Genomic DNA, 17,100 nt, shown 5'->3' on the forward strand with positions numbered 1-17,100 from the left:
TGTTTTTGGCTAGAGTATTTAATATGACATGGTGAAGTTGGGAAGATGTTGCCAAGAACATACTGTTTGTTTGACCATTCGACAAAAGAAATCAGCCCACCACCAGGGGCTCTCTCCCGATCAAGATGCCTCGGACATCGTTTTGGAAAAAACCCTCACAAAGAAAAAAACGCCATATATGCAAAACGAACAAGTTGAGACAAGCTGTCAAGGTATCGATCGAAGTCGAGTAAAACACAAAGATCAGACTGTCGAAACCTCAAAAATTGGGGAGGTCGAAGCAAGGGAGACCGCACTGGATCAACCCAAATGTACACAAAGCAATGAAATAGTTCCGGAGTAGCATGGTACCTTCAAAGATAGCCAAGTGTGTTGTTGTCACCTTCCTCAAGTAACGCCGTTGAAAATGCATATCTTTCATCCTAATCCACCCACCCTTGACCTGATAAAATACCCTGAAGGTGCTTGCACGGAAAGCAACCTTGGTTTCGTGAATCATAGGTCGTCGTCGTCCAGATCGATCGCATCGGGGTTCGCGGCTGCCTCTTCGGCAGGCTTGATGTTACCACCTTGAGGACCGGTACTGGCGGCGACGAAGCCAGCTGGTGCGCGAGCTTGGCGTTCGAGAGCGGCCATTGCGTCCTCACCAGCAGGGTCGGTGGCGTCGGCGTCTTCGTCGGCAGGTGCACCATTCTGTTGGCCGCGAGCGACAGCTTGGGAGGCGATGAAGTTGACGTCGGTATTGTACTGAGCCTGGACACTGCGTTTGATGCGCAGCATCTCCTTGTAAGTGTCTTCGTTGCCATGCTGGACTTCGAACGACTCCCACTTCTTCCAGAACTCGGGGCTGGTTCTCGGATCGCAGAACTGGCTGGCATGACCGTAGATTGCTCTAGCTCGGTCGATTTCTCCCAATCGTCGTTCCATCTCGGCAAACTTAAGGCACATCTCCTTGGCTTCGCCGTCGGGGAGGGCAGCAATGGCGCGCTCGTAGATTGGTCGTGTGGAGGTAAGACCAAAGTTGGATGCTGATTTGGTAATGTAGAAGTTGAACATCTCCAGCCTATCTTCGTCTGCTACAGCGCGTGTAGCACGCTCGTAGATACGCATGGCATGCCTAGCTAGCCCGCGATCCTCTTCAAGTGCACCATACATCAAGTATAGTACCTTGGCAAATTTGGGTGGGCAGTCCTCGACAGCCTGTTCGAACAGATCCCGCAACCGCTCCATTCCAATCTTGCGGTCTACGGCCTTGGTCAGGTATAGATTCCAGATCTCGAAAGCGACAGGGTAGCTGAATAGGTCGAGGCCGCGCTCATACACTTTGAAGCAGTCTTCATAGTACTTGTTTTCCTCCAATAGATTCGCGTAGTTGACAATAGTTTGCGGTGTGGCGATGCGAAGCTCGAAGATTCTTTCGTAAACCTTCTTCGTCTCTTCCAGGGTACTGACACTCTCGACGAGATCGACGTAGAAACTCCACAACTTCCAGCTCTTGTGTACACGCTGTTGAGGCGACAGCGACTCATCGAAGTAGTCAACGTTGGATCGCTTAGGCGCTTGCGTAGCCTTGGCCATGATGTCCACAGCCTTGTCGAAGTTTTCATTGCGAAGCTCCATCTCTGCCCATTCGCACCACATCTCAGCCAGCTCGGAGACCGACTTGAAGGGCACCTTGACAGCCTTCTCCATAATGACACGAGCGTTCTGAAGATCGCCGCCTGATTCGTAGAGTTTGGCGTAGTTGGCCCAGAGCTCGTGAAATTTGCCCAGTGCTTTCTTCGGGTTGATGGCGGCGATGGCATCGGTATAGGTCTGTACCACCTCTTTTTTGTTGTCACCCCAAAGAGCGACGCGCTTCTCCCATTCGATGACATTGTGCGGGTTTTGTCTTAGCATGACATCGTTCAGCAAGAACGGTCTTCTCTGCATGAGTGATTCAAAGCGGACCATTCGGATGTCAAGGTCCGCGTCGGCAGCCTCATCGACCTTGCCCTTCTCCGATCGAGCAGCCGCCTCGTTAAGCTTGATTCCGATCATGGCCTCCTCGGCTTCGACGTAAGTGTCAAAGACGACGGAGAAGTCGCGCACAGTCATGACTGTGGTCACACCCTCCTCGAAGACGTCGCGCGCTTTCTCGTACTCGCCCTTGTGCATCCAGTACCGTGCCAGACCAACCCAGAGAATACCTCGCTGATCGGGGAACTTTGAAATGCCGCTCTGGATGATCTTCTCGACATCGATACCACTGTCGTCGCTGGTGTCGATTTCCTTGGCGTGGTCAATCATCAGATCGATCATCTCGGTCCAAAACTGGAAGGGTCCCTTTGCTTCCTTGCTCTTGAAGCGCGGGTTGTTGAGTATTTCCATGTACTTCTTCACAGCCTCGGTGTACTTGCGCATGTCCTTGAGTAGCTCGATGAAGTCCTCGGCATCTTCTGGGTGAATTTGCATGTAGCGACGCCAGATCTTGACGGCCGTTTCGCCAGACGCAGACGTCGCGAACGGTCGGTATAGGGCCCATATGCGGTTGTGTTGAGTCAGGGGAAGGGCGCGCAGTGCTCGGTCGAAAGTGCGGCGGGTTGTGGTAACGAGGGGCTGCTGCATGAGGAAGTTGAGGTACATCTCCCAGATGCGCGGCATCTTGTTGAGCAGCACGAGGGCGCGTTCGAAGAGTGCGTTGACCTTGACATAGTGTGCCGCGAACTTGGCAGGATTCTTTTTGGAGAGGTGCTTGGTCCGGAGCTCGAGGTAAAGCTTCCACAGCTTGTACGAGCGCGGCAGAGTCGTGACGGCGCGCTCCAGTACAAACGCCTGCTCCAAGATGCTCCCACGTGACTTCTTGAAACTGTAGTAGTCCAGCCACGGCTTCACACTGCCTGCGTTGCGCTGAATGTCCTGCTCGTACGCGACGTCCTGGTCGGTGATGAGGAAAAGGTCCAACGACGGCTCCATCTTCCGCTTGGTGGGCCGCGAGAGGCTCGCGGTGACGGTCCTGAGGAGTTCGCCAGGCATGATTGCGCCAGAGCCAGGGCGTGTATTGGCCCGCGGTGGGCAGGAAGGCGATGGGATGCGGTGCTGGACGGCTGATGGAGCGTGTCGCAGCGTTAAAGTTCTGAGGGAAAGAGCGATGGAGTCCGAGCGGTCAGCGGTAGTCTGCAACCAATAAGCAACGTGCATCCCGAGGACCCGCTTCGCAGAGTTGGCAGGCGCGCGAGCACGGACTCGTCTCACATAGCTCCCCGGCATAGCTGCGTCACGTTCCGTTGGATTCACTTGATCGGACTGCGCACGCTTACTGGCTCCGAGACACCTACCAGACTATCTTCGGAGCATTGTCAGCCTCTATACTTGGTTTTAGCCCCAGCACCTTCTCCACCAACTGTTCGAGCCGCAAATATGTCTGGCAGCGGGGTACGGCCAACTATAGCTATGCAACGCACTAGGACGTATGATGCTAACACGACTCCCAGGCAAGAGAGGCGGTCTTCGCGACACGGCAGTCGCTGGGTCTGATGAAGAGCAAGCTCAAGGGCGCCCAGATCGGTCACGACTTGCTGAAGCGAAAGAGTGAAGCCCTAACCAAGTATGCAATCATTGTCTACTACACATTCCTGAAGCTTTGCTGACCATATGCAGGCGTTTCCGAGGTACGACTACACTGTACATTCCCCACCATGTGCCCATGTAGCTGAAAATGTTTCCAGAAATAACGCGCCGTATCGATGAGGCGAAGCGCAAGATGGGCCGGGTCATGCAGGTTGCTGCATTCTCCCTCGCCGAAGTTACCTACGCCGTCGGCGGCGACATAGGCTACCAGATCCAAGAATCCGCAAAGCAAGCACGGTTCCGCGTACGAACGAAACAAGAGAACGTCTCCGGTGTCTTCCTCCCTCAATTCGAGAGCTTCACCGTCGAGCAGAACAACGACTTCGCCTTGACAGGTCTGGGCAAGGGTGGTCAGCAAGTACAAAGATGTAGAGAGACGTATGCAAGAGCTGTGGAGACGTTGGTAGAGCTGGCTAGTCTACAGACTGCCTTTGTTATATTGGACGAGGTTATCAAGGTGGTCAACCGCCGTGTAAACGCCATGTGGGTATCATTTCCTTCCAGACAACTGCCAAAGCTAACAATCAACAGCGAGCACGTCATTATCCCCCGAACCGAGAACACCATCAAGTACATCAACTCTGAGCTCGACGAGCTAGACCGAGAGGAATTCTACCGCCTGAAGAAAGTATCCAACAAGAAGCAGAAAGACGCTGCCGAAGAAGAAGCCGCAAGGGTAGCGGCAAAGAAGAAGAACGAGGAGGAGACTGAGAGCGAGGCGAGACAAGATGCTGCCGAGAGCAAGGATATGCTCGGCGACGAGGACAACGAGGACGTCATCTTTTGAGCAGTCGACGGACGACTAGTAGGAATTATCCGTGTTTTCCTGTCTGCGGCGGTGCTGTAGGCGGTACCTCGACCTTGCTAGGACAAACTCGTCATGTTCTCGCTTGAAATATTGGGCCTTCCAGAATGCTGACACGGCCTTGTAAGACCATGTTCCATTTCCAGCCCAATTCTGGGCGTCTCCTGCGAAGCTAAATAAGAGATAAGCATTGTGCCAGATAGATGTGAAGATAGGCCGTCAGATAATAAGACTCTATTATGCCGGCCTGTATCTGAGGAGAATGCCGAACGAGGTATCATAAACGCATAAATCCATAGCAATAAATCCATATACAGTAACCTACTGTTGCCGCTGGTAAGTGACCTTCATTGGCTTGCCCTCGGCGCCAATCGGCGTGTTGGCCGTCGCTTCTTTCGCTGTAATCGCAAACTGTTCGTTTTCGAATTCCGCAAAGGCCACAGCCCTGACCGAGACGAGACGTACTTCCTTGAATCCTTCGAAACGCTCGAATATTGTAGTAAGATCGTCCTCGTCGACATCGCGGGGAATGTTCTGTAAAAAGAGCGTTTTGTTTGGCCGCACGTATTCGTCGGGAACAGCGGCAGCTCCAGTTTTGGCTGCACGGGGCTTCTCGGCAGCGACGGGGTTGGCTTGCGCTTTCGCGTCTTCTTCTGCGCGCTTGAAGTCTGTGGTCGTTAGTGTATGAGACGCCAGGAGGTAGTGGGATATGCGCACCCTTGAGTGTCAGGCGCTTCCGCTTGTGATCCTCGAACAGTTCCGGCGCCTTTCGCTTGACCGTCTCGTCGCTGTGTGTCTTCGCCCTGTGCACCTTCAAGACCTTGCCGTACATCTCGAATCCGTTCATCTCCTCTACCGCCTCCAGCGCTGCCTTCTCGCTATCGAAAACAATAAATGCCTGGCCCTTTCGCTTCAGACTGCTCTTCGCGATAACATCGAGAATCGGACCGTAGTATTGGAAGACTCGTGTCAAGGCTTGCTTCATGGTATCAATCTTAACGCGCTCCTCGAGGTTGTTGACCTAGTGCTGTCAGCAATCGCGCCACCGAGTGCAATGTGAGTGCGTTGCTGGCGCGCTCGTCTTCAACTCACGTAGATTCTGTGGTTCTCTATTAGCATCAAGGGGACCTACCTTTTGGGCATGATCTTGCACTTACGTTTCGATGGGCACTGGGTATTTGCTAGGGTCTACGAGACCACCACCCATTACTACGCCCTCCATCTTGTCCGCCATCTTGAAGGGACTGTTGTGTGTGGAGTGGGGTTATATGGCTTGGTCTGACCTAACGGCTGAAAGCTATCAGGAGCTCGAATTCGAGATCCGCGCCAAGCACGCTAGGCTACGTCCCCACGTGACCGTGAGCGCAGCACCTACTTTGGATTTACTCCAGGGCTGCCATCCGCACCCAAATGTCTCGCCCTTTTGACTGTTCGAAAATAACAGAGGCCATGGCTATTAGTTTGCAAGTAGAGTTGCAAAAATCACACTCCCTCGAGGTGAGCTATGCGGCATAGACGACTGCGTGGGCATCATTCGGGCTGCTGTTCTGTCGATGCAATGTTTTCTTTCTACCGCAAACACTTTTCGTGCTCTGTTGTCTGTTGCTACGCGTAGACAGGCTGCTTGCATTGCATATCAAGCATATCAAGCAGTACTGACGTCAGTATGTGTTTAAGGGCTCGTGCGGAGACATCTTTCGGAAGCCTTTCAGATCGAGCTGAGGACCATCAATTTTGCATGTCATCACGCAGTTCCGATCTGAAGTCCTGCCATCACACCATCAATTTTTAAAGCCGCCTCAACAATGTCTCCACCCAAAGGAATGCGATGGCGATCGCACCCGTTATTCGTCGTCTTCACGGTGGGCATGGGTGCATTCGTGGATCTGTTCCTGTACGGACTTATCGTACCAGTACTCCCATTTTTGCTCAAAGACCGCATTGGACTTCCAGATTCCCAGATCCAAAGCACGATATCAAACCTTCTAGCGGTCTATGCGGCGGCTTCGTGTGCGGCATCACCAATCGCCGGCATCCTCGCGGACAGATTCTCTTCATCTCGACAGCTACCGTTCCTCCTCGGGCTCATCCTACTTCTACTTTCGACTATCCTTCTCGCGCTTGGGCGTAGCGTTGCTGTTTTGGCCATTGCGCGGTTCCTGCAGGGAGCATCGGGAGGCGTGGTATGGACCATCGGCATTGCTATCGTGATCGAGACCGTAGGCCAGGAAAATTTAGGCAAGACTATGGGCACCATATTTAGCTTTATCTCAGTTGCCGGACTCTTCTCGCCTCTCATCGGAGGGCTCCTCTATGCCAGAACTGGATATAAAGGCGTCTTTGGCGTAGGCATAGGCTTGATTGTCATAGACTTCATCTTGAGAGTGCTCATGGTGGAGAAGAAGGTGGCCGCGAAGTACCCTGGTCCTGACTCACATGCCTCAGAATCCGACGGTGAAAACGACCACGAGGACACAGAACAAACACCTCTTCTATCAAACAGCCGCACTACGCTTGACCGCTATCGCCTACCCAAACCCACGAATCGCTTCACACGCAACTTTCCCATCCTCATGCTGTTCCGTGACGCGGGTCTGTTGACGGCTATCTGGATCGGCTTCATGCAGGCCCTTCTGCTTGGTTCTTTCGACGCTACCGTACCGCTGGTGGCTTCGGAGCAATTCGGCTTCAACAGTCTAAAAGCTGGATTGCTCTTTCTACCACTTGGCGGCGCGGACTTTTTACTGGGTCCACTCTTTGGGTGGTGCGTCGACCGCTATGGTACAAAGCTAGCATCCTTCCTTGGGTTTACTTGGCTGATACCAACGCTTGTATTACTCCGGCTTCCGAACGAGTCAGGTCTCATCGAGAAGCTAGACAATGGACATCTTATCGCACTCTATGCCGGACTATTAGCGATGAATGGAGTAGGTCTGGCAGCTATCAACAGCCCTAGTATTGTCGAGGCTGGGAACGTCGTCGAAAACTACTACAAAGCGAATGAAGACATGTTCCACCAGGTTCCGTACGCTCAGCTCTACGGCATCAACAGCATGGTTTGGAGCGGTGGATTGACTGTAGGCCCATTGCTGGCAGGGGCTCTACGAGAAAAGATTGGGTACGGAAATATGAATGCAGTGCTTGGGGGTATTTGTGGGCTTACAGCGATTTTGGCAGCACTCTTCATTGGTGGCAGAAAGAAAGATTGAATATGTGTACGAAGAAGCACGTTTCCTGAATAGCATTGCCTAACTATGAAACCCATTGTATACCTTCGAACAACTCGCAGAATTTTGCATTAATTTGCGCTAGAATAATACTTGTTGAATACCTTCGGATTACAGCTTACCTGCGTACAACCCCCAAAAAGAACTACTCCGCAGCGAGAGTGTCGACCAAACGCCACCCTACAATTGCAAATATTATGCGTGATATAATCTCTCCACGATTCCATTGTGTGTGCAGCTATACCGTAACTGACAAAGCAAAACCAACGAGTGGCGTCGGCTTGTAAACACGCACATCCTTCCTATCCGCGCTTCATGAACACATTGACCAATTCTGAAACCACAGCGAATGATGAAGCTAATACTTCACGTCGGCTAATCCAAAGTCAAGGTCTTCCAAGAAGGCTGAAGGGTCGCCGAAACTGGGCCACAAGAAACCTCCGAAAGTGAATGGATTTGTTGAGGATTCCGCCAGACCTTCTATCACTGTGGGAGGGGCTCTGTACGACTCTTGGGTTCTATCTGCATCAGTGGTCCTACTCTCAGACGGAGGCCGAATATCCACTAGTGCATTCGACTCCATGGGCAAGAACTTGGCATCGTAGAAAGACTTCACCCACTTTGTTTTGGCAGACCACTTTGCAAAAGCGTCATTGTTCAGGACCAGACCATTAGGATGAGACTGCGATACAGCATCATAGCGTTGCGGAACTTGCTCCAAAAGCGACGAAAAGCCGACAGAAGATCTCAGAGCTTACACATCCCAGCCGTCCATTTGGATCAAACTTGCTCGGACAAGTACAACGAAATGTACGCAAACTGCGCAAAAACACCGAAAGGAATGAGAGGATAGTCTTCAACAAGTAAGTGCAAGTATATGTCTGTGTACCTTTTCGCAGCGTCCATGCAGTGCCACATGCCATCTAACCGCTGCCGTAGGTCCGTTTCTTTGACTGTGTGAGTAGTGAGATTCCCGAACGAGCGTTCTCAGATGGCGGTGCGAAGCCGTCTTCTCACAAAACCCTGGTGCGCGATCGATATCTAGGTCGTGGGCGAGCGCCATGGTAAGATGAAGGAGTACTGTAAGGCTTGGTGGGGCGAATAGATGTAGGTTACACCAATTCCCAAATACTAATCTGCCTTAAAGTAGATCAAGTGATTTCCCGCCATTGACCATTACTCTCTCAGAGATTTGTCGCATGAGGTCCTTGACCATAGACTGCTGTATTGCTGTGTCATGGAAGAAAGCTACTGTCTCGACGGCCTGTAACAAGAACGGCTTGTTTATGGCTATGCTCGAAGCATTGGTATCAATTGGAATTACCACGAACGGCATATGAGGTGCCATCAGTCTCTGATAGCGATCCAGTAAGGCATCAGTGTCTATTGCATCACCTCCTGGTAATAATTGTCTGCGATTGTTCGTCTCAAGTGTTGAGCCGTGAGCAGAGGCCACCGAACCGGTAGACCTTGTAACGCCTGGAGTTATGACCGGCGGTGTTCGATGCATAGCATGACTGTCTTGATGTACTCCATTCGTTAGCTATGATATAAGAGTCTGCAGGCTTGGTCCTGGAGATACTTCTCGCGCTTGTTTGTTGGTTAAAGCTTGAGCTATGTCTGCGAGCTTTGGTTCGAGGTGCTGCAACTGAGCGGATCGTCTGCACATCCATCAACACCACAAACATGGAGTCAAAACGAGGCTCAAAGCTTGACTTACATGATTTTTTTTGCCTTGCTTTTGCGTTTCACTGGCTCCGAGGCTAGCAGGCCTTATGTAGTCGTGTGCATCTGAGAACATGTTAAGTTACTTAAATTCGTCTACTATACGCTTTACAGACTGATGAGCCGTGCTATTGGATTAACTATTTTGCAGTCACTGACCTATCGCAAGTGTCATTTCCTCTACGCCTTACACATTTGCTCTTGGCCTTCGCACAGACTGTACATAATCCATAATGTGCATAAGTCGTGTTCTGCGAAGTAATCGTTACTTCTTCTAATTCTTCGAGTACTAAATCCATAGCGACTGAGACGTAGTAAAGCATATTAGGAACTTTCTAGAAGGCAAAAATAATAACGGGGAGAGGGAAGGAGAACAGACTAGATAGATATAGGTAAGGCAACGGATGAATATTTCCGTCCGTCTAAACTCTGAAATCTCCAAAATAACATCCTCAACCACGGTGCAATGTTCAACTGTTTAGTAGGTTCTCATGCGCGCCTCTATATCGCTTACCTGCTACAGGGAAGGTCTTCTGTGCCTCTTAAAGGTCCTCCATATCCTCGTCAGTCAATTCTAACAGCTTGCAATTCATCACAGCGCGCTTGATATTAGTAGATCCTGGAATAGGAATCGCCCCTTGACGTGCTACCCAAGCAATAGCGACCTACAATGTCTTAAGGCCTTTGCGCTAGGCGACCTTCTCTACGGCCCCAATAAGCTTGTAGTTTTAGTCAAACACTTCAGGCTTAAAGCGGTCAAACATCTGGGGGCGATAGTCATCGGGCGAAAGATCATCTATCTTCTTAAAGTTGCCGGTTAACCAGCCTCGTCCAACTAGGCTGTACGCAATAACGCAGATGCCGACTACGTTAGTGTTGTTAGTATTAGTCTTTCATAACAATGTTAGCTGCATATCACCTTACACTCATAACATGTCTCCAAAATCCTATTATAGAGAGGATCGGGTGTAAACAAGCTTAACTCAATCTCTACGGCTGCAATAAGATACACGGCATAAGCTTTGCGAATAGTATTCGCATTAACCTCAGAAAGGCCAATACCACTAATCTTGCCCTCTTCTACTAGCTTAGCTAAAGCTTTAATAGATGTCTTAATAGGCGTGTAAGGAACTACACGTGCTAGAATATTTATTGACTATAGGTCTTAGGTTAGTTTCTAAAGGTTTTTGTACCTATCTCGAATATATTGATAGCTATCGCGCCTCCCAGCCCCTTAAGAGCTTGCTCTATAGACGCGCGAATAGCCTCTAGACTTCCTGCTAGTCTAGTGTTACAGCTAAAGGCACCCTTAATGTTAAGGACAACCTTTTTAGCATACTTAGGGTATTTCTTAAAGTAATGCCGCATTAAATGTGACGGGCTAGAGCCCTTTGCTCTCTTATCCTCGTCTATGACCTCGGTTTTCTCCTTCTTCGGCCCGATAGGCGCTCGGACGTTATCGGCCAATAGTTCTTCCAGCTCTACACCTAAGTATATATAGATAGCTACGTAGCCTAGAGCTTAGCTCTCTATCGAATACAACTCCAGTATACCTGTGCGATAGCTCCCCGAGCGTAGCCCCTTACATTAAATGTACTAAGTTTAACTTTAGTGTGCTATAGATAAGTCCTCTATTCTATAGGTTAGTACCTTATTCTAATACCTCTTTAAGTAGGTTTATTAAATAATTCCGCTTAAACTTAGGGAAGAGATGTAACACGGGATATCAGAGGCTGAACGAGGGGGACGATTATGGTCTCAACATGTTTGCTTTTCTCGTAATCGCCTTGGCCTCCAAACCTGCTCATAAGCTGCGCCCCGCGCGTTAGAAGAGGGGCAAGAATTATTCTCACGACCTCCCCACCTAGTGTAGTAATACAGAGCTTTCCCCCACTATTCTCTTGTAGTGTGAAGCAAATACTATTGCCTATAACTACCCCTCACAGCTATCCCGTGTTACAGTATTATTAAACTTCTACTATTACTTATCTAGTACCTACTACCTCTTACTATTAATCAATTACTTGCTTACTCCTTTTATATATATTACTTTGTATTTGTTCTAAGTTTAATACTTGTCACGGCGCTGACCTAGATAGCCTATTAGAGCGCGCCAAGCTGCTAAGCGAGCAGCTGCGCGATCGCTGAAATTCCTGCGCGAACGCGCCCTGTCGTACGCTCCTTAAGCTACGTCCTTGTCTTAGCCTAACCCCGTACTATTAGCGATATCGTAGTGAATATACTAATTACGTGCACCTACCTTCCCTGCCTGCCGACCCTGTAACATTACGTAGCTCCTATCTATAGGTGCCTGTCCCCGCGAGGCCCGCTATAGATCGCCCTAAACCTCCCGCAACCCTAGACTTAGCTGAAGCCCTTATAGCTAAGGTGCAGAGAGACCCTAATGCCTAGCTGCTGTACCTGCGCAATAACTACCAGTACCTGCAGAGCCTCGAGGGCTCCCTAAGCGACGCGCGCACTACTAAGCAAGAGCTCTAGACCTCTGTTATTAAGCGCGATAGAATTATCCGCTACTAGAAGGAGCAACTCGCCGCCGACCAGAAGCAGATTACCTAGCTTGAGATTAAGAAATCTTACCTTGCTGCTGCCGCAAGCCCCGCTGTACAGACCCCCCGCGCCTCTACCCTATCCCCTTAAGCTACTACTAAAGCTCGTGCAGATAACCTAGCGAGACCGCCTACGCCTGTTACTGCCCTACATTCTAGAACTGCTAGCCTTAGCGAGAAAATACCTAACCTAAAGGAATTTAATAGAACTTAAGACGACCTTTAGCGCTTCGTCTAGCAGATCTATAGTAAGATAACTGCTAACGCTAACTGCTTCCCTCTAGCTACAAATTAGATAACTTACGTCGCTAGACGCCTAACTAGAAGAGCCTATTAGCTTATGCTACCTAAGATCTAATACAGAATCCCCTAGTTCGTGGACTACCCGCAGATGCTCAAATACCTAGAACAAGCGTTTAGGGACCTAGACCGTACCTAGAACGCTTAGAACAAGCTTTTTAACCTAAAGTAGAAGAACCTTAATTTTAGCACCTACTTCGCGGAATTCTAGCGCCTAGCACTAGAAGGAGAAATATTAGAGAGCACCCTAACGCCCCTGCTATTCTAAGGGATATCTCGCGAGCTGCAGGATATGCTCCTGCACAATCTACCGCCCTTGCAGGAGTTCTCCGTGTATGCTAGCTACCTCCAGAAACTTAATAACTGCTACTGTTAGCACTAACAGCAAGTCTCCCGTAACTGCACCCCTATAGCTAGGGCGTTCCTAAGCAGCTACGCTGCAGCCGCTAAGCCTACCGTCTACTTAAACGTAACTGCCAAACGACCTAGCTCTCCCCGCTCCGGCCCACTAAGTCCAGCTCTAATGTACAAACCTATAGACCTCTCTTCTTAGAAGACGTTCGCACTAGGCAGCTAGAGGGAGAGAGGCGAATGTTTCCGCTGCGGATCAAAATCCTACTAAGTCGCCTAGTGCCCTAAGCCTAACACCCGCTAGTCTGCAGGAACGATTACTAACTAGCACTAACGCTACCCTAGTCCGCCAGCCGCCTACTAGGCTCTCTGCTCTGCGTCCCTGCAGCCTTACCGCCCCGCTAGCCCCCCTAGGTCTCTACTACTCTGCCGTGCCGCTAGCCTGCCCTCTAAGACGAACTACTCGTTAAATAGAGTAAGCCTAAACTAAGTCGCGTGCAGGCTCCTAAACGGCGCATTAAGAAATCACTTCCCTTAGTCTAATTATCCGCCGCGTCTATTAAGGGACTATTAGTGCACGAGGAAAGTGACTAGAGGTCTAACATAATTATCCTGCCTATTACGCTAGAGATAGGGAAGAAGGCGATACTAACGTACGCTATAACTAATTCTAGAGCAGAGAGTAAAGGATTTATAGACTAAAGCTGGGCTAATAGCTACAGGCTACCTCTAAGGAAGCGAAAGAACCTCTTTAGCATTGTTACGTTTAAGGGCAATATGTCTATTAAGGGGATAGTAACGCACTATATAGAAACTACTATGCAGGTAGAGGACTACCTAGAGACAATCCAGCTAAACGTGACGCAGCTAGCGCACTACCTAGTAATCCTAGGAATGCCCTAGCTAAAGCAACATAACCTAAAGATTAGCTTCGCTAGCTACACGTTAACGTTTAAGAGCGAGTACTGCTAGAAACACTGTAACACGCCTAGAAGGCTAAACAAGATCTACGCTCTGCACGAGCTCCCGCTAAAATCCCGCCTAATTAACCTGCCTAACCGCCTAAAGCTGCTAAGGAATTAAGATATTGCGAAGGTATCGCTAAACGCTTGCGCTGCGTACGCCCAAAGAAACTACCGTATGTTTACGATTACGATTGAATAGATAGATCGCTATCTGTCCTAGCCTAACACGCCTAAGTTACTAGACCCTAAGTCCCTACTGCTAGAGGAGATAAGGGACTTCTAGGACGTCTTCTCGCCTAAAGAAGCGGAGAAGCTCCCTCTACACCGCTCACACGACTATAACATCTGCTTACTTAATAGCAAGACGCCGCCCTTTAGGCTGCTGTACCCTATGTCCTAAGAAGAACTTAAAGCCTTAAAGGAATAGCTAGAGGAGAACCTGCAGAAGGGCTTTATCTAGCTAAGCTCTTCGCCTGCTGCCTCGCCTGTACTGTTTGTTAAGAAGCTAGATAGAGGCCTCTAGTTCTGTGTCGATTACTAAGGACTAAACAACATCTTAGTAAAGGACTGCTACCTGCTGCCGCTCGTAAAGGAGAGCTTAAATAACTTAAAGGGAATAAAGTACTTCTCTAAGGTTAATATCATCGCTGCCTTTAACAACGTACGTATAAAGGAAGGCTAGGAGTATTTAACTGCGTTCTGAACGCGATTTGGCCTGTATAAGAGTCTAGTAATGCCGTTTAGCCTATCTAGAGCACCAGCTACCTTTTAGAGGTTTATTAACAATACCTTAAGGGAATACTTAGACGTTTTCTGCACTGCCTACCTAGACGACATTCTGATCTACAGCTGAACTAGAGGAGAACACGAAAAACACCTGCGCCTAGTACTAACCGCGCTGCGAAAAGCTAGACTGTACGCAAAGATCTAGAAGTGCGAATTCTTTAAGGAAGAGACTACTTTCCTAGGCGTTATTATTAGACGCGAAGGGATTCGCATAGACCCACAGAAGGTCGAGACAATACAGGAATGGAAAACCCCGTCCTGCCTAACTAACGTACAAGCGTTTATCAGATTTAGTAACTTCTACCGTTAGTTTATACAAGACTTCTTAAAGATTATCGCCCCGCTAGTCGCTCTTATAAGAAAGGGTATTAAGTTTATCTAGAATAGTGACTGCTAGAAGGCCTTCAACCGTCTAAAAACCGCATTTACAGAAGCCCTAATCCTAGCCCCGTTCGACTAGGAAAGGGAGATTATCCTAGAGACGGACGCATCCGACTATGTATCCGCTAGAGTGCTATCTCAGTACGGAGACGATAGGATACTTCGACCCGTAGCGTTCTTCTCTAAGAAACACTTAACGACTAAGTGTAATTATAAGATATACGATAAAGAACTGCTCGCGATTGTACGCTGCTTTAAGGAATAGAGACCTGAGCTAGAAGGAACCGCATCGCTAATTAAGGTTATTACAGACTACTACAACCTAGAGTACTTTACAACTACTAAGTTGCTGAACTAACGACAAGCCCGCTGGTCTAAATTCCTGTCCCGCTTTAACTTCTAGATTACATACCGCCCTAGCAAGCTAGGTGCGAAGCCTAACGCGCTAACTAGGAGGTTAGAAGATCTGCCTAAGGAGGGGGATAAACGCCTGCAGCACTAGAGCTAAGTCGTGCTAAAGAAGGAGAACTTCGATCTGCCTCCAACCCCGCTAGACACGCCCGCTACAACCCCTATACTAGCCGCCGCCTGCCTTGTCAATATACCGCCAACACCACCAGCTTCCCTAAAACCTAAGAAAAAAGTCCGCTTTGCCGTTAACCACTTCGTCCGCCTGTTCCCTATTACACGCGCCTGTGCGATAGGAAGTCTAGAACTAGCAGTGCTAGAACTAGCCGCTAAACCCGCCCGTCCGATACTACTACCTAGGAGAGCTGCACTAATACTACCGCCGACTATAAAGGATCTGTTCACGAAGGGATACAAGAACGACAAAGAACTAAGTTCTATACTAGAGGCCCTCCGTACTAGACAGAGTCGTTACAAGAGGATCACACTCGCCGAGTGTGTAGAGCGTGAAGGCTACCTGTATTATCGAGACCGCCTGTACGCGCCTAATAACCCTAAGCTACATGCTAAGCTACTACGGATGTACCACGAGAGCCCTGTCGCCGGCCACATAGGCCGATCCCGAACCTACAAGGCACTATCCTAAGAATACTACTAGCCTAGAATGCTAGACTACGTTAAGCAATAGGTTCGGAACTGTTACACTTGTAGACGAATTACGACGTCACGAGAAGCAAAACAAGGAGTCCTAAAACCGTTACCAATACCTAACCGAGCCTAGCAAGATCTGTCTATAGACTTTATCACGCACCTGCCTAAGAGTAGTGGATTTAACGCTATCTTAGTCGTAGTAGACAGACTTACTAAGATAAAGCACTTTATTGCTTGCTAGGGTACCTGCGACGCCAAGGAGGTATCGCGCCTATTCACGAAGTACGTCTAGAAGCTACACGGCCTCCCTAAGACTATCGTATTAGACTGAGGACCACAGTTCGTATCCGAGTTCTAGAGCCACCTAACCCGACGCCTAGGGATCTAGTCTATCCTATCTACTGCGTACTACCTAGAAACTAACGGGCAAACGGAGAGAGCGAACTCCTTCCTAGAACAGTACTTGCGAAGCTAAGTTTCGTACCTGCAGGATGACTAGGCGAGATGGCTACTGCTAGCCGAATTTGCGGTAAACAACGCTAACAACGAGAGCACCCGCACAACGCCATTCTTCGCGAACTACAGCTTCTACCCCTGCCTAGGATTTAAGCCTGTTAATCTAAGCCGACAGCCAGCGGCGCAAGACGCTGAAAATCTAGCCCTAAAGATAAAAACCGTCTATAAGTACTTGCGCTCTAAGATCTGTGTCGCACAAGCCTAGCACGAGAAGTACGCTAACAGGAAACGCAAACCTGCCCGCCAGTTCTTTGAAAACGACCTAGTGTAGCTTAACGCCTAGAATATTAAGACCGCCTACCTGCAGAAAAAACTAGACTGGAAATTCCTAGGACCCTACAGGGTCACTAAGGTCGTCAGCCCGTATGCTTACCGCCTAGAGCTGCCTGCTTCAATGAAGATCTACCCTGTGTTCTACGTGAGCCTGCTCCGCCCAGCTGCGACTGACCCCCTGCCTGGGCAGCGACAAGACCCGCCTCCTCCTGTCGAAGTCGAGGGAGTCGAGGAGTGGGAGGTCGAGGACATCCTAGACTCCCGCTAGGACCGCCGCGGCCGTGGAAGCCGGCCCTAACTAAAGTATATAGTGAAGTGGGTTAGATACGACGAGCCTACTGAAGTACCAGCCGACTACGTCGAGAACGCCCAGGAGATTGTCAAGAACTTCCACCGCCGTTACCTAGACAAGCCCCGTTAATCGCGTCGTCAGAGCTCCGCCTAAGGAGGGGAGTACTGTCACGGCGCTGACCTAGATAGCCTATTAGAGCGCGCTAAGCTGCTAAGCGAGCAGCTGCGCGATCGCTGAAATTCCT

At 49.5% G+C, this 17,100-nt stretch overlaps 4 protein-coding genes across 4 annotated transcripts; 2 read left to right on the forward strand and 2 right to left on the reverse strand.

The window, feature by feature from the left end:
* Positions 1–495: 495 nt before the first annotated feature.
* Positions 496–3,015, reverse strand: ALTATR162_LOCUS6379 (uncharacterized protein; the record flags this gene model as incomplete). The annotated part of the gene is made up of 1 exon (XM_043314000.1): positions 496–3,015. The coding sequence occupies one exon, from the start codon at positions 3,013–3,015 to the stop codon at positions 496–498; it is 2,520 nt and encodes an 839-aa protein (XP_043169935.1).
* Positions 3,016–3,399: 384 nt separating this feature from the next.
* On the forward strand, positions 3,400–4,396 carry ALTATR162_LOCUS6380 (uncharacterized protein; the record flags this gene model as incomplete). The annotated part of the gene is made up of 5 exons (XM_043314001.1): positions 3,400–3,414; positions 3,474–3,586; positions 3,640–3,650; positions 3,708–4,092; positions 4,141–4,396. The coding sequence occupies 5 exons, from the start codon at positions 3,400–3,402 to the stop codon at positions 4,394–4,396; spliced, it is 780 nt and encodes a 259-aa protein (XP_043169936.1).
* Positions 4,397–4,735: 339 nt separating this feature from the next.
* ALTATR162_LOCUS6381 (uncharacterized protein) lies at positions 4,736–5,648 on the reverse strand (the record flags this gene model as incomplete). Its single annotated transcript, XM_043314002.1, has 4 exons — positions 4,736–5,082; positions 5,132–5,435; positions 5,507–5,513; positions 5,572–5,648. The coding sequence occupies 4 exons, from the start codon at positions 5,646–5,648 to the stop codon at positions 4,736–4,738; spliced, it is 735 nt and encodes a 244-aa protein (XP_043169937.1).
* A 571-nt stretch (positions 5,649–6,219) lies between these two features.
* Positions 6,220–7,623, forward strand: ALTATR162_LOCUS6382 (uncharacterized protein; the record flags this gene model as incomplete). Its single annotated transcript, XM_043314003.1, has 1 exon — positions 6,220–7,623. The coding sequence occupies one exon, from the start codon at positions 6,220–6,222 to the stop codon at positions 7,621–7,623; it is 1,404 nt and encodes a 467-aa protein (XP_043169938.1).
* Between the last annotated feature and the right edge of the window lie 9,477 nt (positions 7,624–17,100).

Source organism: Alternaria atra, assembly GCF_907166805.1.
Source record: "Alternaria atra isolate CS162 genome assembly, contig: 25, whole genome shotgun sequence".
Lineage (NCBI taxonomy): Eukaryota > Fungi > Ascomycota > Dothideomycetes > Pleosporales > Pleosporaceae > Alternaria > Alternaria atra.